We start from the raw sequence: 24085 nt of genomic DNA, 5'->3' as shown, positions 1-24085 counted from the left end.
CAATAACACTGAATCCTTATGTCCTATTCTAGCTAAACATCCATAATATTTAATAACAAAGTTTTCTAATCCTTCTTTCCAAATCATTGTTTACAATTTACATCCAATTTCCTTATGTTGTACCCATACCTATATATACATTGTTATTATTATCCCTCCTTTATTTAACTATATCCTGTATCATAACATTTCCCCCTAATATTCAAGACTTAATATATAATCCAAAATAATTTCTAATCTTCCTTTCATGGGTAGCATTCAATATTCATATCCCATTGTTGCTTATCATGACACTACACATTGTATACATTATTATCATTATCAATTATTTATTTAACTATATCTATTATCACTAAATTTCACTAAGTTTAAATAGTTTTAAATTATACTCTTCCATCTATCAGCCTGTTGTCAGCATTCCAAATATCATGCAGAATTAAATCAGAGTCCAAGGCAGAGCTATCCTTAAAATACCAATTTAATAAGACAGACGTGTTGGCAACCAACTGTGGAATCCCAAATCTGAAAACTTCCTGGGATTCCACCCAGTTGAAAGTTCATGATCTTTTCCCCACACCCATAAATCCATCACATGGTCCAATCTTCTTCAGCCACGCTGGAATCTCCACCCTGCTGGTTCCGGTCAGGTGCAGAGGTGCGGAGACAAAAGATGACTTTGACTTCTATAAAGGAATGACCACAACACATTCCACAACTCTACTTCTTTCTATTCCCCCCTCCCAATTACTACACTAGTGAAACAGCATAGTGAATTAATATAAAGTGTGGCAGGCCAAAGATCCTAAAAGGAACAACTACAGGCCTGACAGGCAGCCTCTCCTCAGAAGAAAAGCGTTTCCTGAAAAGAGAACATCAAAGTTAGCAATAATAAAAACATTAACCACCTCACCCCCCAGGGGGACCTTTTGGCTTATCGGGAAACTTCTCATGGAATTGGTTTATTAACCTGTCTGCCTTTAGATCCCAACTTTTTACCCAAGAGGCTTCGGCCAAAGGGTACCCCTTCCAATGCACTAAATACCGTAAGTGACCCCTATATAGCCTCATAATATGTTTCTCCTTCTACCACTACAGGAGGAGGGGGAGGTTGGGCAGACGGTCTTATGCTGGACTCAATTATTGGTTTCAACAAGCTACAATGAAATCTGGGTAAATTTTCCCTAGAATTCTGGGTAGACTGAGTCGAACTGTAACTAGGTTAATTATCTTTTCTATTAGAAATGGACCTAGAAATTTTGGGCCTAATTTCTTACTAGGCATTCTTAATCTTATGTATTTGGTAGATACAAAAACTTTGTCCCCACATGAAAGGGGGGTTTGAGCGAGTGGTGTTTATCCACTTGCTTCTTGTAGGCTTCTGCTGCATCTGCTAGAGCCTTCTTCATATTTTCCCATCCTTTCTTTAGTGTGTCCATCCATTCATTCAGAGACATGGAGGAGGGAGGTTCTCTAGGAAGCTCAGGAATGGGAACAAATTCCATGCCACTGGTAATCTGGAAAGGAGTTAATCCACTGCTGCTGTGGACTGCATTGTTGTATGCTACTTCGGCGAAAGGTAGCAAGTCCGACCAGTTGTCTTGCTGATAGCCCACATAACACCGGATGTATTGTTCCACCATCGCATTGGCCCTCTCTGCTGTGCCGTTCGTGCTAGGATGAAACGCTGAGCTGAGTCCTTGTGTGGACCCGATGGATTTCAGGAATTCTCTCCAGAACTTGGCGGTGAACTGAACTCCACGGTCTGAAATGATCCTCTTGGGCACCCCGTGCAGGTGATAAATGCGTTTCACAAACATTTTCACTAATTTCTTTGCAGATGGCAGCCCCGAGCAAGCAATGAAATGTGCCTGCTTGGAAAACAATCAATAACTGTCCAGATTACTCTATTTCCATTGCTGTCTATGAGTTCAACAATGAAGTCCATTGCGATCTCTTCCCATGGTCAGCTAGGGCTGGCCACTCGTTGTAGTAGTCCAGGGGACTTCCTCAGTCATGCTTTCATTGTTGCGCAAGTAGCACATTTTTTTACATAATCTTCCACCTCCGACTTTATCCTTGGCCATCAAAATTGACGCCTGGCAAGGTGAATCATTTTTAGGAATCCAAAGTGGCCGCCTAATTTTGCATCATGGCTTTGCTGTGGGACTTCCAGTCAACTCCGCAGGGACGTGCAGTTTGGACCCCTTCCAGGCTAAACCACCGCTCATCGTTAGGATATCTTTGTTATTGTTGAACCATGGGTCTGCCGGGAGTGCTGCTTTGAACTCTATCATCACCTTATCTTGACATTGGGTGGTGACCTGGGCCACCTGTTGGTGGGAGGAACAACTTCTTCCTTCTTACTGTCGTACTACGGTTTTCTCGACAAAGCATCTGCCAACAGGTTCTTCCCTGCAGGGATGTGTTTAATGTTGAATCTGAACCTTTGGTAGTATTGTGCCCAGCGAACCTGTTTGGGAGGTAATCTTCGATGGGCGTGGATAGCCTCGAGGTTTTTATGATCAGTCCAGACCTCGAACGGCATATCCACCCCTTCCAAGAGATGTCTCCACGTGAGCAGGCTCCACCTGATCACCAACGCCTCTTTCTCCCAAATGGCCCACCTCCTTTCAGTAGTGGTAAGTTTCTTGGAGATGTAAGTGCATGGTAAGAGGTGGCTCTCTCTATTCTTTTGTAGTAGCACTGCAGCTATTGCTACATTACTGGCATCCATCTGGATTATGAATGGTCGCTTGGGGTTGGGGTGTTGTAGTATGGGCTCTTGGGCAAAGAGCCGTTTTAATTTCTCAAAAGCTTTTTGACAGTCCATTGTCCATTTCAGGGGTTGGTTTGCTTTTGGCTTCGTTGGGGAAGGCCCCATTTTTAATAGCTCCGTCAATGGACGGGCAATTTCCGCAAAATTTGGAATGAATTGCCTGTAGAAATATGCAAATCCAAGGAAGCTTTGTAGTTGTTTGCGAGTACTTGGAGGTTTCCAGTCTAATACAGCTTTCACTTTTCCTGCATCCATTTCTATCCCCTAGTTGGAGGTGCGATAACCCAAGTAATCTAGTGAGGTCTTGTGAAACTCATACTTCGACAACTTTGCATATAGCTTGGTGGCCAAAAGCCGATGTCCACAATTGTCCCAACTTCCCCTTCCACTCCAGTTTCTGGCACTTGGAGGTTGCATTTTATTGTAAAGGGGCGGATGGGTGCACTAATCATTGGGTCTTCGGCATTTCCCTCCTCTGAGGCCTTCCTCTTGGTAGGACTCTTTGTCACCTTAGGTTGGGGATCCTCTTCCGGAGGTTGTTGGCCTAGATGACTCTTCTGTGGTAGCTTCTGGAGCCTTCTCTTTACTGCTCTGGCGGTTGGTGCACACGTTTGTGATATTGGGGCTGGAGCCAAGCACTCTGACGCTCTGTGGCCAAATTGATAGCAACGCTGGCATTTTATTGGCTTCCCCGAGGGACGGAACCTAGTTGCATCTCTAACCTTAGGAACGGCCTCATCACATTGTTCTGCTACCCATCCTGCAGTAATCCCCTCATTCACCTCTTCTTCCATTTTGATAGGGAATCTGTCTTCAACTCAGTTGCAGGGTAATGGGTCCTTTCATTTAGTGCTGTTTGGAAGGAGTAATTATCTCCACTCCAATCTTCCAATCCATTGCCACTTTCACTAGTGAAAGGGGGGGGAAGGTTGACTCACGTTTGGCTGAAGAAGTTGGTCTGGGAGCCCCCTCCAGCCATCCCCCTCCGGCTGTGCATGCATGCTATAAAGATGAAAATTTCCTCCCGTGCAAATTCTTTTGCACTTCGGAAGAACTTCAGAGAAGCAATTCATCATTAGCTTCTTTACTCTTAATCGTTCACTGATATTTTACGCTGATATGGTCAGCATTGGGAAATCAGCACCCCCTCACCAGCCCCTCTCCGGGGTGCTGGTGATTTATTTTAAGAACAGATTTGGGATAATGTCAGCATTCCAAATATCATGCAGAATTAAATCAGAGTCCAAGGCAAAGCTATCCTTAAAGTTCCAATTTAATAAGACAGACATTTGGCAACAAACTGTGGAATCCCAAATCTGAAAACTTCCTGGGATTCCACCCAGTTGAAAGTTCACGATCTTTTCCCCACACCCATAAATCCATCACATGGTCCAATCTTCTTCGGCCACGCTGGAATCTCCACCCTGCTGGTTCTGGTCAGGTGCAGAGGTGCGGAGACAAAAGATGATCTTGGCTTCTATAAAGGAATAACAACAACACATTCCACAACTCTACTCATTTCTATCCTCCCCTCTACTACTACACTAATGAAACAGCATAGTGAATTAATATTAAGTGTGGCAGGCCAAATATCCTAAAAGGAATATAACTACAGACCTGACACTTGTATCTTTCCAGTAGCAAAACAGTCTCATATCTTCTGCCATTTGTGGTGTCAGTCCGCTAATCATCTCCTTAATCAACTTTGTATGGACTCCTCTTAGCAACTCTTTGCTTATAAAATCTCTCATGTAATTTCGATGCTCTTCTTCTGTTTCCTTAATTAGCTTATCTTTGATTGTTGTGGTGTTATCAAAGCTATTGCTAATAAGATTTCTCTCTTAAATCCATAAATTCTTTTATTTTTTCTTCTTCTGTATCTTGCCATCTGGGGTAGGCTTCCCCTCCATTTAATTCTTCTTTCAGTATTCCACTCCTTCCATTTTCAGAAACAAACTAATCACCATAAATATCAGCAATTTTAATTTCTTTATATTCATTTTCCTCTTCGATTTTTTAAATTTTAAACACTTTCTCTTTCCGTATCCTTCCGTTTTGGAGCCGCCCCGACTTGATCAGCCAAATGGCTGTATTTTTTGTCACCAGCTTGAAGAACTTCTCTTGGATCAATCAGGGACTTTGCAATATCCCTGAGATCAGCAAGACATATTCTTCCTGTTCACCATCTCTGCGGGGCGGTTTAGGTCCGTTTGGACTACCCAGTGGCAAAAGTATCGACTGCGATCTTGGAGCATTGAGATCGCACGTCGTCTTGTCGTGACTTCAGCTCCTCCCCTCTGCAAGGATGCAGACCCAGTCTATTTCCTAGCTAATTTTGAATCCATACTGAAAACAAACAACCTCAGTCACGAGACACAAGAGGACCTCAGGCAGCGAATCATCCCCAACATCCAATGAAGCAAATACAATGAAACATTCAACCAGAAAGAAAAGAAGGTGTTAAAGAAACTGCGACAAGATGAAAACATTGTCATCCTACTGGCAGACAAAGATAGACCGACTCTGATAATGGACAAAACTGATTTATGAGTAAAATAATAATAATAATAATAATAATAATAATAATAATAATAATAATAATAATAATAATAATAATAATAATACAAAAAAATAGGATGACAACTAAAAACAAGAATCCATGAGCAGTGACTAACAATCAACTGGCATGATCACAAATCTCTGCTCTTGACCCTTGCTGGGATCGAGGAGCGCCAGTTCAACTGGGACAGAAAAAAATCATTGGCCATGCCACCACAAGCCAGGCATGCGAATTCATCAAAGTCTGGTATTCAACGAACAGGTCAATCAATAAACATATCAATCTGGAATCAGCCTAGGAGCCCATATAAGAAGCTGGATCAATCGGGTGACCAACCAACGACAGCACTCACCACTTCCTTATGTGGTGACCTTCACACTACGCGAACAACTGACCATATCACCACTTAGGATAGATAAAAGCAGAGGGAAACTGAAACAAGAAGCTTTAACCGAAGTCCTGTTGAAGATGTTGCCTAGCCTGGTGACAAAACATTCAGAAACCAAACAGCAAGCTCGAAGAACAAACCGCCGCCCCATCTACCACCCAAATTACAAATATTTTCCATCATTTCCAAAACAGGTATTCTTTCAAAATTTGCTGGGTTTTTGATAGAATAAATAATATACTTTTTCCTTTAAAATGCATAAAAATCTAGGCATTATATCAAGAAATCTGGCATTTCAAATTGAAACATGCATTAACTGGCACTGTGTCTTTTTCACAGAGAAAATTTGTGAGGAATTTTATTATATTAATATTTGAGTATTTACAGTAATTGACTGTTAAATCCTCAAATTAGACTCTCAAAGCAGCATACGCAAATAATGTGATTATAAATACAAATAAAAGTATTGTTTACAATCTATGAAATACATTTCAAATATGCCTAAACATTCATTAATATATGCAGAGAAACCATATGTGTATATACCTCCTGCAAAAAGAACATCTCATTGCTATATATTTCTTTGTACTTTTGTACAAAGAAAGGGATTATAGAAGACTAAAGGCAGCTGTCACTAGATTTAGGACATCTCTATCTCAGTTCCTTTGGTAAAGAGTTGGGCAATTTTATGGTGACCAATAATCACATATATGCATTTGGGAGGAGTCTGAGCATATGAAAAGGGCATAGCTACCTCAAATAACTTGCTTGTACAGACAGTAGGATTTTGTTTTATTTTTAATTTTAGGCCTTGTATTACAATTTTTATCTATTTCTTAACCCAAGTACATACATATACACACCAACTTTATTATTTTTACAAATCATTTAAGGTAGCAAATACACCCAGCATATCTCTTTTCTCCACAACAACCCTCTGAGTGGGTTGGGCTGTGAGAGAATGACTTGCCCAAGGTCATCCAGTTGGTTTTCATTGCTAAGGCGGGACTTGAACTCACTGTCCCCTACTTTCTAGGCCAGGGGTGTCAAACTGGCGGCCTGTGGGCCGGATGGATCACACGCAGGCGACGCTTATCTCAGCTCCACCAATGGGAAAAACATCGCGAAACATGACATGATGGCAACATAATATGGCAAGTTTGACACCTGTGTTCTAGCCTGATATTGTAATCTTTAGACAATATGTAGTGCAGGAGTAGGTAACGAAGGCAGGGAGCATCTGCCAGGGCAGGTCACTTTCCCCTTGGCTATCATAACGGTTTCTCCAGCCACTTAGCGCTATGAACAAGAGCATCAGAATAACAAGAGTTGGAATGGACTTTGTTGGTGTTCTAGTGCATCCCCCTGTTCAGTGGGAGATCCTATACCATTCTGGCAAGTGGCTATCCAGTCTCTTAATAGTGATAGAGCACCTACAACTTCTAAAGGCAAGCCATTCCACTGATTAATTGTTCTCATTGTCAGGACATTTTTCCTTATTTCTAGATTGGTTCTCTCCTTGCTTAGTTTCCATCCATTGTTTCTTGTCCTGCTTTCTGGTGCCATGTAAAATAAGTTGATCCCCTCTTCTTTACGGCAGCCTCTCAAATATTGCAAGACTGCTATCATGTCATCTTTAGTCTTTCTTTTCACTAGATTAGACAAACCCAATTCCTGCAACAGTTTCTTCATATGTTTTAGCCTCCAGGCCCTTCATCTTTAAATCTTAGTCTCTTTTTTATGTAAGTAGGTCTCTTCTGCTATCAGAAGGAAACCCTGCAAGGATGCTTTTTCCTCCTTTTTTTTTTTTTAAGGAAACATTGACTATCTCACACCAAAATTCAAAAAGAGTTCAGATAGAGAATGATCCTTAAGGACCGGGGATGGATTGGACTAGCTGCGGAACAGATGTCTTGGGCCACTTTTTTTGAGAAACAGCTGGCGTGAATGAAACCATTTGCAGTGTGTTGCACTAAGATAAGTGCAGAATCCTGCATCCATTATTTTGTTTCTCTGCTTTTTGTCTGAACATATTGCTGCAGCTAAGAGAGAGAGAGAGAAAAAGAACCACCAGGAGTGAGATAGTATTTTTTTAAAACCCTCCTACAGCTTTCACAACACTCAAGGCCTTGAGGCCTTTCTTAACAAAGATTATGCTTGGAACACATCAAACTCTGTGCTCAAGGTGGTCTCCATGGCAACAAAGATAACTTGGAGGCCTGGGCAACAAGAGAGCCCTGGAGGTAGTTCAAGGCAAAGCTGGACTCCATTCTTCCCACTCAGATGCTGTCTGCCGTGTGTGTGTGTGTGTGTGTGTGTGTGTGTGTGTGTGTGTGTAGCCCCAAAAGACAATTAAAGGAATTGAGTTTTATATGCTCATTGCTGGAAAATGTGAAAAGTCCATTTGCCTTATTTACTGGTTACAGAGTAAGGTGCCAGTGCCAAATACAATTCCTTGTGGTGGAATATAAAGTGGTATAATTTCTCACAGAGGGAATTTACACATACTTTCCCTTTCCGTACCGTACCAAGTGAGAATAGAAATGGCCTTGATAACATAAGAACTGCTGACATAATCAGCATTGTTAAAATCTTGACTTTTTATACACAAGAACATGGTTTGGGCCTTCCTCACAAAATGGAAAGATGAGAGAGCTTTTTGTGAATAGACGTGTTGCATGGCTCATTTGAATTTGCTGATTTGAGGTACTCTTACGTGATACGTAAGAGTACCTCAACATACAAATGCATACTGTGTGTTTTTGAGAAGCTTATTCGTACAGAATTCTCCCGCTTCCTGTTGTGTATTTTCAGCTTTTGGTACAAGAAGTAGTTATGACTTCAAATGGAGTTTGGAAATGTAAATAGATAAATAAAGAATTCAAACAGTCTTTTCTATATAAATTGCATATGTCAAGTCACTTCAAAAAGCCTTCTAGACTCAAGGACATTACTTTGATGCTACAACTCCTATAATTCCTCCTTTATCATCACCCTAGGTCCATTTCAGACAAGCATTTGAACGTAACCTAAATCTTTCTGACAGCATTTGTGGCTCACATTGTGAATTAGTGAACTATCACTCTGTTTTCAGCAAACCATAATCTGAAATGCTTTGCCGTGCTGTGGAAATGAAATCACCAGAGCCACTGCAAAGAAATGGCTTGTAATATTGAACAAATATCACACAAGTTCAACTCAAGTTCTTCCTGCATATATTACTGCTTAGGTGCAAATAAAAACTTGTTAAAAAGGAAAAAGCATTGGCAAGAACAACACACATCTATGGATAAAACAGAGATTAGGATTGCCCACAAAGAAGCGTAGCAGAAAATGACAGCTATTTCTAATCAAATATTACAGACAATATCTGTCTGATCTTACATACAGGAATGTTTGCTGTTTAGTATTGTGCATGAACAAATTTGAGAGTCTATGAAATGCAAGCCTTAGAAGGAGAAGAACCTATCCTTTAGAAAAATATAGCAGACCAATATTTGCATTACCAAACACATATACATTAAGTACAGGTTTCATGGTTCAGTATTCTTGTTTCTATTTTGCAGAAACTACCTTTCTTGTATCAAAAGCCTAATGCTTTTAATAAAGATAAAGGTTCCCCTCGCACATATGTGCTAGTCGTTCCCAACTCTAGGGGGCGGTGCTCATCTCCGTTTCAAAGCCAAAAAGCCAGCGCTGTCCGAAGATGTCTCTGTGGACCTATGGCTGGCATGATTAAACACCGAAGGCGCACAGAATACTGTTACCTTCCCGCCAAAGTGGTCGCTATTTTTCTACTTGCATTTTTTAAGTGCTTTCGAACTGCTGGCAGAAGCTGGAATAAATAACAGGAGCTCACTCCGTTCTGCAGCGCTAGGGATTCGAACTGTTGAACTGCTGACCTTCCTGATTGTCAAACTCAGTGTCTTAGCCACTGAGACACCATGTCCCTTAAATGCTTTTAATCGAAGAATCCAACTCTCTCTCAGAAAGACTGAGATCCTACACTTAGAAACACAATGCTGATATCTTTTCATGATCGGCATGCACTTCGTCTCATGGAAAAGAAACGGCATTATCAAACATTTGGTCCAGGAAGCCATAAGTATATTTCGACCAAAGTCAAAACACTTCCATCACCATTTTTATTTCTTTACGGTTATTTCATGATTGGACCAGCTGTGGCAATTATCTGAACTAACCAGACAGCCCTTATTTTTCAGTTTTTACATATCAAAGACTGTGCATGTAAACTTATAGCCCCTGGCTTCTCTTTAATCTGCTTGACTTTAAAACTTAACATTATAGAGAAGATTTCCAGGGTTTTTTGAAGGGGACTAGGGAGCTATTTGTAATGCAAAGCTGCTCAAAATTTTGACTGCAAATATTCAGCAAATAACACCCCAATGTTTCCCGTTACATAAAATGTAAATATTATTTGCAATCGAAACACTGAGAATCTCACAGTTTGTGACAGCTTTGCATTACAAATAACTTCTTGTTTCCCTTCAAGGAACCTCAAAAATACAATTCTGTGAAAGGGCTAAGGTAGGAATTTAAATACCTTCGGCAACATTTACTTCAAAGGATAATCTTTCAGATCTTTTTAGGATGAGACATGACAATGTAAATTAGTGCTTCCATTGAAGTGCTAACATAAACTGCTTTGCTCATTTTTTGCCTGTATACCATCATTCTGGATTGGATGAAAACAGTTATATAAAAGTGATTTTGATTGATTTCAATGAATTCAAAGTTTGTGTAAATATCCAGCTGTAGAGAAAAGACTTCTTTACAAAGAAGGAATGCCTGGATGCAGATTATTTCATCCTGTATTTCCTATTAATTCTTCAGTTTTTTAAAAGGATGTGTGCAAGCTGACTCTCATCATGTCCATGAAGATTTTGTTTATTCCCCCATTCCTTATTAAACATAAAAGGAAAAAAGAAAAGTTCTACAGCCACATGTGTATCCAGGTTTAGATTTTCCTGCTCTCTCAAGCTCTGCTTTAATCTTCCTAAACCAAGAGCCCTCCAGAGGTTTTGGCTGCCAAAATCACTGGAAGAAGTATAGAAATTAAAGTGGATAATTTCAGAGGACACAAGTTAGGGAAGTTGTTCTAGGCCCAAGCTATAGCTACAAGCTATTGAGAGTGGAGAGAGAGAGAGGTCTAAGTCCCTCACCTTGATTAAAGTGGAATATGAAAAAAGGGAAAAAGACAGCACTGTTTTGCATATGTTAATTCATTAGTGTTTGCAAACAGAATATGCCCTGTTGCATCGATATGGGTTTTTAAGGAAAACAAAACAAATAGCAGCTTAGGTGTGTGGACAGGGCAATTCATTTTACAGAGGATCATCATGTATCAATGTTTTGTTTGGTACAATTGTGAGAGGAACACAACTCTCTCTCTACCAATTATTCAGGAAAGCACAGGAAATTTAAGAAAACAGTATTCTCGGTTTCATTTCCACCTACGAAAGAATTAAAAACATGAAATGTTCCCCTATCTTCATAGCAGCTCTGGATATTGTGGTATGATTGTTGAAGGGGGACAGCCTCAATTCCCTGCCCCCAATAGCCTTCTCTAGTCTTTGGTGATGCCATACAGTGCTCTTTGAAGGGCTTAAACACTGTAGAACAGTTCTAGAAGATACTTCCGTTAGTTTCATGTCCTTTCTTACAGAGAAAATGCTTCAATCCAACAGATAACTGCAGAACAAAGTTATTTAAAGATCCTTCAGTGTCTGTCTCTCCCACTTCTGCATGTTTACGGGAGTTGAATCTCAGGTTTGTCTTTATCTTTGATGTGCTCCATCTGTAATATCTGTGACATGGCTCCAGGCAGGCTTCCCACCTGCCTTTCTGAATCTTCCCTCCAGTGATTCCCACCCTCAACCCAGTCTTCCACTGGTTCACTGCTCCAGCCACTCCCAATCTCCTCTGTGGCCCAGTCCCCACTTCCTACCATCATTTCTGATTCCCAGTCCCCTGCCGTAGTCCAACTGCCCCCTCCTTCCTCCACAGAGCGCTGATAGTAGGTCTCACGGGCATGTTTGCGCTTGGCATGCCGACGGAGGGTATTCCGTTCTGTAAAGCGTAGTCGACAGATCTGGCATTGATAGGGCTTCTCCCCAGTATGGACCCGCTGGTGGCGCAACAGTTCACCGGATTCCCGGAAACCCTTGCGGCAGACGGGGCAGCTGAAGGGCCGCTCACCAGTATGGATGTGCTTGTGCCGCTGAAGGTGGGAGGAACGCTTGAAGGCCTTGCCACATTCGCGGCATACGTACGGCTTGCTCTCTGAATGGGTGATGCTATGGCGCTCCAGGTCAGACTGGTAAAGGAACGTCCGCAGGCAAATGGGGCAGAAATACAGCTGTCGTGGTGGTGGAGCAGAAGCCAGCAACTCGGGCTCTGAAGACTGCATTTGTCCAGCCAGCTCCACTTCCTCTCGTGACACAGTGTGGGGCACCCCTTCTGCATCAATCAGCACCAGGGATCCTTCATCCGTGGCATCTCCTTCTCCTGCTAGACCCAGGTGTTTAGAGTTTGGAGTAGAGGCGTGTGCGTTTGACCTTCCTCCCCTGTGTCTAGTCAGTGCAGAATGCAGCTTGGGACCCCACAGAGCAATGCTGTAGATCTCAGGCGGCCTGTCTTCTGTAGCCACTTGGTTCTGCGTGACATCACTGCTGAGTGGGGCCTGCATATATTGGTCCCAAGGCGCTGGAGGGCAACTTTCTATCACCTGGTTCTCAAGCCTGTTGCCACCATGGTTTTCCAGTCTCGGCCAACTACTATCTCCTGGCACCAATACCCGAGCCTCTGCCTGCAGCTCCGCTGGATGCCCATCACCCCTGCTGACATGCCACCTGTGAGATGGCTCCATTGGGCACCAGGAACAAGAGTGCAATCAGCTACAGGGACATCGCTGCAGAAATGGGAGAATAGTAAGAGCTATGAGGAAGTACGCCCACCCATGAAATGCACACAATCACTTTAACAACTGTCATGAGAATACATTCAAAATAATCCATCCAGAATTAAAGTGATAAAAAAACACCAAAGCAGCTAAAAGCCCAGTAGTACCAAATTTAACTAAGGCTCAGTGGGATTTACTTTCATGTAAAACTTGCTCAAGACTCTGCCAGATCATGCCTTGTAAACTAATACACTTAAATTCTTCAGCCTTTTTATGGTATGATGCTTGCTCAAAAATAAGTTAAAATAAAAACTAAATCTTTTATTATTTATATGTAGAGTTCTTTCAAAATGTCTAGAAAACTGTTGGTATGGCAATGTATACAAGCATGGATACAACTGCCTGGTATTACAGGTGAAACTAGAAAAATTAGAATATCATGCAAAAGTTCATTTATTTCAGCAATGCAACTTAAAAGGTGAAATTAATATATGAGATAAGATTCATTACATGCAACGCAAGATAGTTCAAGCCGTGATTTGTCATAATTGTGATGATTATGGCTTACAGCTCATGAAAACCCCAAATCCACCATCTCAGAAAATTAGAATATTACATGCAATCAATAAAACAAGGATTGTACATAAAAGAACATTGGACCTCTGGAAAGTATAAGCATGCATATGTACTCAGTACTTGGTTTGGGTCCCTTTTGCAGCAATTACTGCCTCAATGCAGCGTGGCATGGAAGCTATCAGCCTGTGGCACTGCTGAGGTGTTATGTGTAAGTTTCAGAAATCAATCACGCAGTCTGTGTCCAAAAATCTGTCTGCCTTTCGCAGAGTTTATTTGGCTTTTATAAAGTTTTTACAAGCAAAGCACAGAGCAACAACACATTACTTTCGGTTTTACTCCCCCAAATCTTCCCTAGAGAATCAAGAATACTATTCAGGCCAAGGTTACCTCATGCCTTTGCTCTGGTGAATTAATGAGCTAAAGATAACAGACTATGTGCATCACCTTTCCCTTATTCCAGCATCTGGTTATGCTAATTAGGTGAGCTTGTAGGCTTCCAAGATAAACAGCCACTGAGACCATGGTAGTTTCTACGCATGCCTGTACGTAAGCCTTACCTTTCATTCCCACAGTTATGGAAAACCAGGATGCTTCAATAGTGGCCTTCAGCTCTTCTGCATTGTTCGGTCTCATGTCTCTCATCTTTCTCTTGGCAATGCCCCATAGATTCTCTATGGGGTTCAGGACAGACGAGTTTGCTGGCCAATCAAGCACGGTAATCCCACAGTCATTGAACCAGGTTTTGGTGCTTTTGAAGCACAGTGGTCTAAAGTCCTGTTGCTCAGTGGTCCAAAGTCCTCTTTTCTGATGAGAGCAACTTTTGCCAAAAGCACCAAAACCTGGTTCAATGACCGTGGGATTACTGTGCTTGATTGGCCTCTGCATTCTTCCTCCATACTCTGGGTCCTTGGTTTTCTGATGAGATGCAAAAGTTGCTCTCATCAGAAAAGAGGACTTTGGACCACTGAGCAACAGGACTTTGGACCACTGTGCTTCATTAAGACCGGGGTCAACTCAGCCGTCTACCAGGAGATTTTGGAGCACTTCATCATGCTTTCTTCTGCAGATGAGCTTTATGGGGATGCTGACTTCATTTTCCAGCTGCCCACACTGCCAAAAGCACCAAAACCTGGTTCAATGACTGTGGGATTACCGTCCTTGATTGGCCATTAAACTCGTCTGTCCTGAACCCCATAGAGAATCTATGGGGCATTGCCAAGAGAAAGATGAGAGACATGAGACCGAACAATGCAGAAGAGCTGAAGGCCACTATTGAAGCATCCTGGTCTTCCATAACACCTCAGCAGTGCCACAGGCTGATAGCTTCCATGCCACGTGGCATTGAGGCAGTAATTGCTGCAAAAGGGGCCCAAACCAAGTACTGAGTACATATGAATGCTTATACTTTTCAGAGGTCCAATATTCTTTTATGTACAATCCTTGTTTTATTGATTGCATGTAATATTCTAATTTTCTGAGATGGTGGATTTGGGGTTTTCATGAGCTGTATGCCATAATCATCACAATTATGACAAATCATGGCTTGGACTATCTTGCTTTGCATGTAATGAGTCTTATCTCATATATTAGTTTCACCTTTTAAGTTGCATTACTGAAATAAATGAACTTTTGCATGATATTCTAAGTTTTCGAGTTTCATCTGTATGTGTTCCGATATTTTTTTGTAAATGTAAATATCTGTGTGTGAATATTTGCCTTATAAGCTGAACTCTGAGCACCTGCAGCACATGGGACCGCAAGGTATTTGCATGAACATCTGTGATTTGTTGTTATACCCACAAGAAAGATTTTGTTTATCATACAAACTAATCTGGAGAACAGTAGTGGTTAAAGGTGCTAGATTAGAATCTGGGAGTCTAGTCCTACTTCAGACATGGAAGCCAGTTGGTGACTTTGGGCCAGTCCCTGTTTCCCAACTTTGAAAAAAAAAAATACTGGCAAACCACAACCAAAATATTACTAAGAAAAGTGCAATACTTTTTCTTGTATTCACTAAGAGCCAGGGCTGAATTGAAGAAGCATAACATTTATACCATAATTTTGAATTTTCATTTTCATAATTGGTTTATACAAGAGAATGGTTGATTCTTCTCCCCTTTTGAAGGGTGCTTATGAGTAAAGTGAGGATCTAATCTGTGTTAACCACTGTAAGGAAGTAGAGCAGAGAGCTACTTCAAGTAAAATGCAAGGAATACAAGCCCCATTATCCAGAGGCAGGAATAGAGGCAATTTGCAAAATATATTTATATAACTCTGGCTTACTTTCTTCTCTTTACACTGCAAAGCTTGTGCACACGTTATACTCTGCAAAATGTATTGCAAGTAGAATATAGTAGTTTACAGATGCTATAATGGTAAGGTGACCAACCGTCCTCCTTTAGGGAGGACAGTCCTTCTTTTGTAAGTTCCGTCCTCCCTCGAAAAGTGTCCTCCTACATGTCCTCCTTTTTGATATTTGAAGGCTAATCTGTTGCGCGTTATGTGACGTATTTTATTAAACAGTTTTTAATGGTGTTTTTTTTACTTCATCGCAAGTATATTGAACAGATATTGAATCTTGTGTTGAATTTTTATCTAAAGAAATGCTAGACATTAAAATAGACGACAATTGTCTCTTTGAAGAAATTAGAAGACTGAATGTATATTTAAATTCTGAAAAATTAATACAATGGGAAAATCAACATGTTGAAATTGATAAAAGATGGGTGGATATTTTCAGCCATTTCAAAAATGAACATATTCCATGTGAACATTTATTTATACTTGTTCAATTTACGTTGTGCTGCCCTGGAACTAATGCAGCAGTTGAAAGAGTTTTTTTCAATTGCCAATGATTTTTCGACAAGTGAGAAATCGAGATTGAATGTTGATATTCTAGCTGCAGCAGTTGCTGTAAAATTCAATATGAAGGATATTTCTTGTTCAGATATTTCCAATATATTGTTAGAAGATAATACATTGACAAAAAATATTAATTCAATGGAAAAGTACTCATTTAAATAATAATTAACAGGCATGTAAGTATAATTACAATATAAAATGTTGCAAATGTTTTTATTATGCATATATCATATTTTAGTGTATTATTGTTGCAATGAATAAAATATTTCTTTTATTTCCGATATATTTTTTCCAATTTATTTGTCCTCCTTTTCATTGTAAAAAAGTTGGTCAACTTAGCATTTTGGACAATAGAACGTGTTTTGTCCTCCTTTTCACTGTAAAAAAGTTGGTCACCTTAATAATGGTGTAGACCAGGGGTGTCCAAACTTGGGAACTTTAAGACTTGTGGACTTCAACTCCCAGAATTCCACAGACAGCCATGCTGGCTGTGTAATTCTGGGAGTTGAAGTTCACAAATCTTAAAGTTCCCAAGTTTGGACACCCCTGGTGTAGACATTAAATTTGTGTCCTAATTCTTGAAAGCTCTAATTCTCAGAAATGTTTGGAGGGTACCAACTCTTTCCAAATAGCAAAGGTTGTCATTTGCAAAGCTTCTCTTGTCTTATCTGGTCTTTGTACTGTTTAGGTCCAGTCCTTGTACATAGCAGGCTTCTCAAAGCTCTAATCAGAGGCTAAATCAAATGGTCAAGTTTGAAGTTCCTTCTGCTTGGAGTGTAATTTCAAACAGCCACCCTTCCTGCTCTCAACTGTAATATCATCACTGTAAATGTTTAGTAATATAATCAATGTTGGATTGAAGTTTAGGAGAATCTGGGCCAATAACTATCTTTCAGTCCAGCCTACTTTGCAAGGTTATTGTGAAAGTAAAATAGAAGACTCTTCTTTGCACCAACTTGAGCTTTTAAAGGAAAGACAGCATATGCATTTTTACAGTCTTTAACTATCTATTAGTAATAAATCAGATGCTAGTAGTGAAATACAGCCTTGAATTGTGAGTTGCATTCAATTTGAAATGTATCAGATTTAACATTTAATTTTGAACATTTCTGTCACTTTAAGAATTAAACAAAAACCCTCTGTCTTAATTCTAGGTGATTAATCTTAAATCATGCTGTGAAGTTGTGAAATCCATTCCTTTGCACTTTTCTAAAAGAGCAGACACTAAAACCCCACAGGATCTATGACTAGAAATACTAATGTGGGAAGGCAAAGATAGTGAAAGAATGAAAATAGGGAACACAGGTTGCAAATGTTCCAGCCAGTGTAATTTTGGACAAGCAAGCCTCTTCCACTTTGCACCATCAAATACATTTTTGTCCACAATTTGCCAATCTACATTTTTCCTACCCCTGAAAAGGCAAGGAACACATGCATTACTTTCAGCTAAAATCATGTGATCAAGCTTCTGTCACAGCTGTAGCAAATTACACACTTTCACTGCTTAACCTGAACTGAGCCCTTGTAACAATCGAACCAATAAATATTTTAGACTTCCCTAAGAAATTCTGGAAGGACCCCGAGTGCTGTCTTGGTATTCCTCTTCCCCATTAGAGAGTAGAGAGCACCTCTGGGCATGTGCTGAGTCCCTTCCTTTATCAGTTGGAATAGCATAAGCCAGCCCTGAAGCACCTGCGACTCAGTGACAAGAAAGACAGGTTTAAAAAGCACACTGATGTAAACATACATGAGAAGGTTTCCAAGCAGTCTTGATCCGTGGCATCCCATAAAAGGGGGAAAATGTCTTCTTAAAATTGTATTTTACTTTTTAAAGAGAAATCTATTTTTCTCTCTGTCCCTTATTCTTCCAACAGTGTCACCAAAAGCAGAGGATTCAGAGCCATGAGACCATTTCTCTTCCATCACAAATATCCAAGATCTCTCTTCCCTTCCTCCTTGCGCCCCCAGCCTGCGGATAAGCGGTCAAAGCTTTCAGAGTCCCCCCCACCCTGCAATTCTGCCTTGGGCTATGCTGGCTGAAAGGAAGGACTCTACCCACCCCAGCCAGAGGACCCGAGGAGCAGCTAATACCTGTTTTGCATTGTGATCTGCGGCAGTGAAGGGTTTCAATGGGCCGGCAGCGGGTGGGGAAGAGATGAGCGTCTGCTGGAAAGCCTCTCAGCCGGCCGCTGCAGAACAAAAGAGGTTGGCTGGTTTATCTGGGCATCCGAGAGGCATTCGGACCCAGCCAAGGGACCCGGCGGAGAGCACGATTCCTACATTCAAGAGCGGCTCCTGGGTCCTAATGCTACTGTCTGGTCATGAGAAAGGGGCACCAGGAACGGCGAGCAAGCACATAGTTATGGGTCCCCACAGTGAGAGCTGTTGTCACCTTGTGCCTTTGAGAGAAAGTGGTTACACCCCTTCGTCTGTCCAGTTATGGTTTTCCACCTTAGCTAGCCCTGCTTTGGAGAGGGTGATTTAAACACTAGTTAATACATAGAGACTTAGAATAACTTTATTGTCACTTTGAATGTACACAAATTGACATGCATTAAAATGAAATTTTGCTACATACAGCTCTCAAAGGATCACCAGGTCCAATATACACTACTTAAACATGACAAAATAAATAAATGCAAAATTATGCATATACCCACATATATTATATGACAGTGATGGCTAACCTTTCTGTCGCCACATGCCAAAGCACGTGGACACGTGTGAACAGCTCCCACACATATGTGCATCCATAATGTAATGTGCATGCAACACACACACACACAGTGCATCCCGCCCCCTGCACATGCTTGCACGACACCCCTGCTCTCTCCCCACACTATGCACATACGCGGCAGAGACCTGAAAATCAGATGACTTCCGGGAGGCGCATGCACATGCCCAGTGGAGCTGAGCTGGGGTGACAGCTCACATGCACGCAGTGAGGGCTCTTCGTGCCACCTGTGGCATGCGTGCCATAGGATCACCATCACGGTTATATGACATAGAGAATAAAATGATAAATCTGGCTAACAAACTCATAATAAAGACACACATATCCAACGAGGGGCCCAACCATCTTCAGTGGGAGTTGTATTCCAGACTAGTTATCCTGGCAGGTTAGGTGAGATCACCTGTGCAGTTAATTATTCAGTGTATAGGCATATGTAGCCAATAGAACTGTAGTTCGCAGGTCACCAAAATGGAGCTGGGTTGCTTCTGATGAACCATTACAGGATTTCCTTGTTCCCACCTCCTGTACTCTGGTGTGAGAGGTATGGAGTTGTAGCCTTCCAGGGTCATTGAGCAGGAGTGGGACATAAAGATTAAGTAAAAACGGCAGCCCACTGCATATTCAAAAGCAATGTGGAATCAATCATGCAATTGGAGTTTCCATCATTTATTATATTCTTAGATTTTTATCTCACCTTTATTGCTTTATATGTAACTCAAGGCAACAAGCATGCTCATTGTTGTGAGTTATTTGTAAAAATAATAATAAAGGTGAGATGTAAAATAACTTCCTCCTTGTCAGGGTTCCAAGTAATAGATCAATTGCAAGCAAAACTCCGATATTTATTTCCAATAAATTATATTTATTGGAAATATCATATCTGGTCTCTCAGTTTTCACCTAATTAAAAGTGAAAGCCCCCCCCCCCATCCCAACAGTCACATGGCTCAATCAGTGCAGCATCAGCTGATCTGGTGACATCACTCCTCCTTCCTCCGGCCAGGTGTGAAAACATCATTGGTTCCCAAGAGAAAGTATTTTATTTTGACTACACAACCCCAGCTATCTGGCTCATGACTTTTTAAATCCCGCTTGTGAATGCAGATTTAGCATTATATTCCTTAAACAATTTCTCTGTTTATTGTAAGACACCTCTGTACTGGCTTCTCTCTTTTAAGAGTGATAGACAAAGTTGATTTTTAACAGTTTCTGGTGCTTCAGATGTGAATGCATCCCTTTGCAAAAGGAAAATACCACCTGTGCCACCTAGCCTCTTTTCCTACAGTGACTATATCAACATTGTGCTCTAAACATTTGGCAGTGATTATGGATGAATTATAGTACAGTAGCATGCTTTAATACTTTCAAAATAAACACAATAATATAAGAATGTGTCCAGTTCTTTAACAAACATACCCTAAAAGTTTAAAAAGCTGAAAATTGTCATAGCATGTACAGGTAGTACTCGACTTATGATCACAATTGAGCCCAATTTTTTTTTGTTGCTAAGCAAGACAGTTGTTAAGTAAGTGAATTTAAATTTTAAATGTCCCATTTAAAGTCCTTTCTTGTCACAGTTGTTAACCATTGCAGTTGTTAAGTTAGTAACTATGAATCAGTTGCCAAGTATCTGAATCCTGATTATGGGACCATGGGAATGCTGCAATGGCTGTAAGTGTGAAAAACGGTCATAAGGCACTTTTTAGTGTTGTAACTTTAAATGGTCATTATTGTCACTAAATGAACTATCTGTATCTGATCAAGATGGGAAGAAAAAACTACAGACCTTTAGTATTATAACTGAAAGGGGTGAACTAGGGTAAAATATACAAGTAGTTCTCCCTTAGTGACCAATAACTCCTTTGCTAAGCAATGCAAGTGAAATCTTATGATTGCAATGGACTTACAATTTCACTTCTCTTTTTGTTCTTAAGTGAGTCACTGCAGTTTATTGAGCAAGACATCATGTGACTGCAACTTGCAATTTCATTTTTGGCTTCTCAATTGACTCAGCTTGTTGGAAGTCAATTGTGAAGTGTGCAAATGACAAACACATGATCTCAGGGACACTGTGATGGTTGCAAATAAGAGGACTGGTTGGAAAGATACATTTTCCCACCATCACAACTTTGAACTGCCATTAAACAGTACAGATGTTAAGTGAGGACTACCTGTAATAGAATAATGTTTCAGAGATAATGTTTCAGGGATCTATACCATCACAGTGAAAGTTGCATCTTATTTTTCCAATAGTACGTACTGTTCGATATTGAGACTGGAGCAATAGGCTCCACCAAGGTCCTCCATTCCAGCAGGAAAATACTCAGAGCTGATCAGCCGAGCCATCTGGTAGTTTCCTATAAAAGGGCTAGTTGTCATACAGGCCAGCGCTGGATCTGTATATAGTTGCTGAATAAAGAGCTGTTGCTGTCACTGAAGCCTGAGTCCTGTCTCATCTGTTCACCCTATCTAACACTGGTGATGTAGGTGGGATGCAGGAGTAAGGTGGTCCCCAGCCAAAAGCCTCAGCAGCGATTTGTGGTTGGTAATGAGTTTGAATTCCCAACCACACAATACTCATGGAACTGCTTGATCCCTGCCACCTCAGCCAGTGCTTCCTGTCAAACTGGCTATAGTTCTGTTTTGCAGAAAATAGGTTCCTTCAGTAGTAGGCGATTGGGGCCTCGGTTCCATTGGGCAGACAGTGGCTGAGGACTGTCCCTACACTGAAGGGTGACGTGTCACAGGTCAAAACCAAAAGGAGAGTCTGGTTGTACTGAACCAGGAGGCTGTCCGCTAACAGCAGCCATTTGACAGCAGCAAATGCTACGGATTCAGATCTGTCACAGGTCCATTTGGCTTTCTTCCCCAAAAGCCGATACAAAGGTTCCGTTACAGTCGCCTTCTGTTGCAAGAAGACGCTGTAAAAATTAAGAAGGCCGAGGAATACCTGTAGCTCAGTCTGGTTGTGAGGTGTGGGGGTGTCCTGAATAGCCTTAATTTTGGAATTTGTGGGGTGTATCCCGGAGCCATTTACCAGGTACCCCAGGAATTCAACCTTGGGCACTGTGATTTGATACTTCTCTTTTTTCACGCTGAGGCCCTTTTCCCTACATTTGTTTAGGACGAATCTCAAGCGTTTTGAAGAGCTGTTCCTTATTTGCAGCAGATACCAGGACATAGTCGAAATAAGGGACTACACCTCATATCCCCTGCAAAAGTTGTTCCATGACACTTGGGAATAGTCCAGGGACTATGCTGACTCCAATCTGCAATCTAGTACATTTACATGCACCCCTGTGTATCATGATGGTTTGAGCCTCTGTGGTAGCACCATCTACTGGCAATTGCTGGTAGGCCTGTGCCAGATCTAATTTGGTGAATATTTTCCCGGTCTAAGGGACTGAAGTGAATGCTGAACAATAGGTACTGGATATGCACTTTGCTAGACAGCTTTGTCAGGGTGCACTTATAACCTGCGCAGATGCGAATTGACCCATCAGGCTTAACTGGGGTCACTATAGGGCAGCGATGGCGAACCTTTCTGTAAAGGCATGGCAAAATTGTGTTTGTGTACTCACACCCACAACTCAATGCGCCCCACCCACCTGCTTATGCGTGTGCGCCCCCCCCATGCATGCACACATAACACACACACCCCTGCAGGTTTCTCCGCAGCCCGTGCATGGAGGAAAATGTCCTTCGGTCTCATGCAATGGTTTTTTTCCTTTCAAACCGAAGGCGGCAAACTTAATCCTTGCTATCAGATGAGAAATCACGATTGGTGTTCTCGCAATGTACCGTGACAGCTCAGTGCACGTTTTTTGGGCTGCCATGCTTTTGCAGCATTTCTGTCAACTTAGTTGACGATTCTGTTGCTCTGGCTTCGTCATATGTGATCTGCAGTGTGAGGTTTGTTTTTGCCAGCAGCCTCTGCTGCAGGTTAATGTCTCTCACCCCACAGATTATTCAATCGAGCAGCAACTTGTCTAAGTCTTTGAACTCGCAGTACGCCGCGGATTTGTGAAGTGCAGCAATGTACTAGTTGATGGTCTCCCCTTCTCTTTGGTTGCACAAATTGAATTTGTGCCGCCACACAAACATGGATGGTTTAGGCTCATAGTGCATCTTGAGCATATTCTGTAGCATGGACCAGGTGACCCTCTGGACCAGAATTGATTTGACCAGTCAGCTCCGGTCATTTAGCATAGGGGATAAAGTATATGCCAGGGGTGGGTTAAGCCAAACCGGTAGTGGTTTGGCAGCCTGAGTCACTGGAACTGGCAGCGATCCAGGCCTGTCACACCCCCAAACTGGTTCTCCTGGTGGTGCCATAGGGGTCACCATCTTTTTTTGGCTTCTGTGCTTGTGCAGAACAATTTGTATTGTATTGCACATGCTGCGCACCCACGAGCGAACCGGCAGTAGTGGCTGCCAGAATCCACTCCTTGTATATGCCCGTAATTATGCTGGGGATGCTCTCTGGGTTCCTGCCACAATCTTTGAAATTACCAGCCCACACCAAAATCAGGGGGGGGGGCACTGGTCACGCATGCATGCATGCTGAGTCAAGGGCATAGCATTAGGGGTGGGCACGCCTGCGCACAACCCCCCTGCGCTCCCCTCGCTTTTGGTACGGGAGCCAAAAAAAGTTAGCCATCACTGACCTATACTATTTCAGGTAAGTGACAGTCCAGACTCTTCTTAAAACCATCCAGTGATGGAGTGCTCACGATTTCTGAAAGCAAGCTGTTCCACTGGTTAATTGTCCTCGCTGTTAAGAAGTTTCCAGGTTGCTTCTCTTTTTGATTAGTTTCTATCTATTGTTTCTTGTCCTGCCCTCTGGTGCTTTGTAGAATAATTTGAATCCCTCTTCTTTGTGCCAGTCCCTCAAATACTGGAATACTGCTATCATGTCACCCCTCATTCTTCTTTTCTTTAGACTAGCCCAGTGATGGCGAACATTTTTTGGCTCGTGTGCCAAAAGCGTGGGGAAGCACAGGGGGGTCGTGCACAGGCATGCCACACCCATAATGCTATGCACACGACCACAGTGCGCATGCGTGCACAACCAGCTCCCCCACATTTTTGGCATGCTTTTTTTGCCCTCCCCAGGCTCCAGAGGCTTTATAGGAGCCTGGGGAGGGTGAAAAGAGACCCCCCCAAGAGGCCCTCCTTAGGCTTCAGGAGCTTCCCTGAAGCCCCCGGAGCACAAAAAAACGGCCCTACGAGCAACCTGAAAGTGACTTACGGTTTGCTTGTAGGGTT

At 41.8% G+C, this 24085-nt stretch overlaps 1 protein-coding gene across 1 annotated transcript; it reads right to left on the bottom strand.

Moving 5' to 3' along the window:
- Positions 1–10970: 10970 nt before the first annotated feature.
- Positions 10971–18269, bottom strand: LOC309381573 (uncharacterized protein). Its single transcript, XM_081932731.1, has 2 exons — positions 18176–18269; positions 10971–12655 (listed from the first exon to the last, which is right to left on the bottom strand). Exon 2 carries the CDS (start codon positions 12611–12613, stop codon positions 11495–11497), a length of 1119 nt encoding a protein of 372 aa, XP_081788857.1. The 5' UTR covers positions 12614–12655; positions 18176–18269; the 3' UTR covers positions 10971–11494.
- Positions 18270–24085: the final 5816 nt, after the last annotated feature.

The sequence above is a fragment of the Natrix helvetica genome, assembly GCF_964273705.1.
Source record: "Natrix helvetica genome assembly, chromosome: Z".
NCBI classification, from domain to species: domain Eukaryota; kingdom Metazoa; phylum Chordata; class Lepidosauria; order Squamata; family Natricidae; genus Natrix; species Natrix helvetica.
This window is presented reverse-complemented; position numbering and strand designations above follow the sequence as displayed.

Bases quoted from the DNA above. Each gene is read 5' to 3' on its own strand.
- LOC309381573 (XM_081932731.1), bottom strand. From the start codon at position 12,613: ATGGAGCCATCTCACAGGTGGCATGTCAGCAGGGGTGATGGGCATCCA.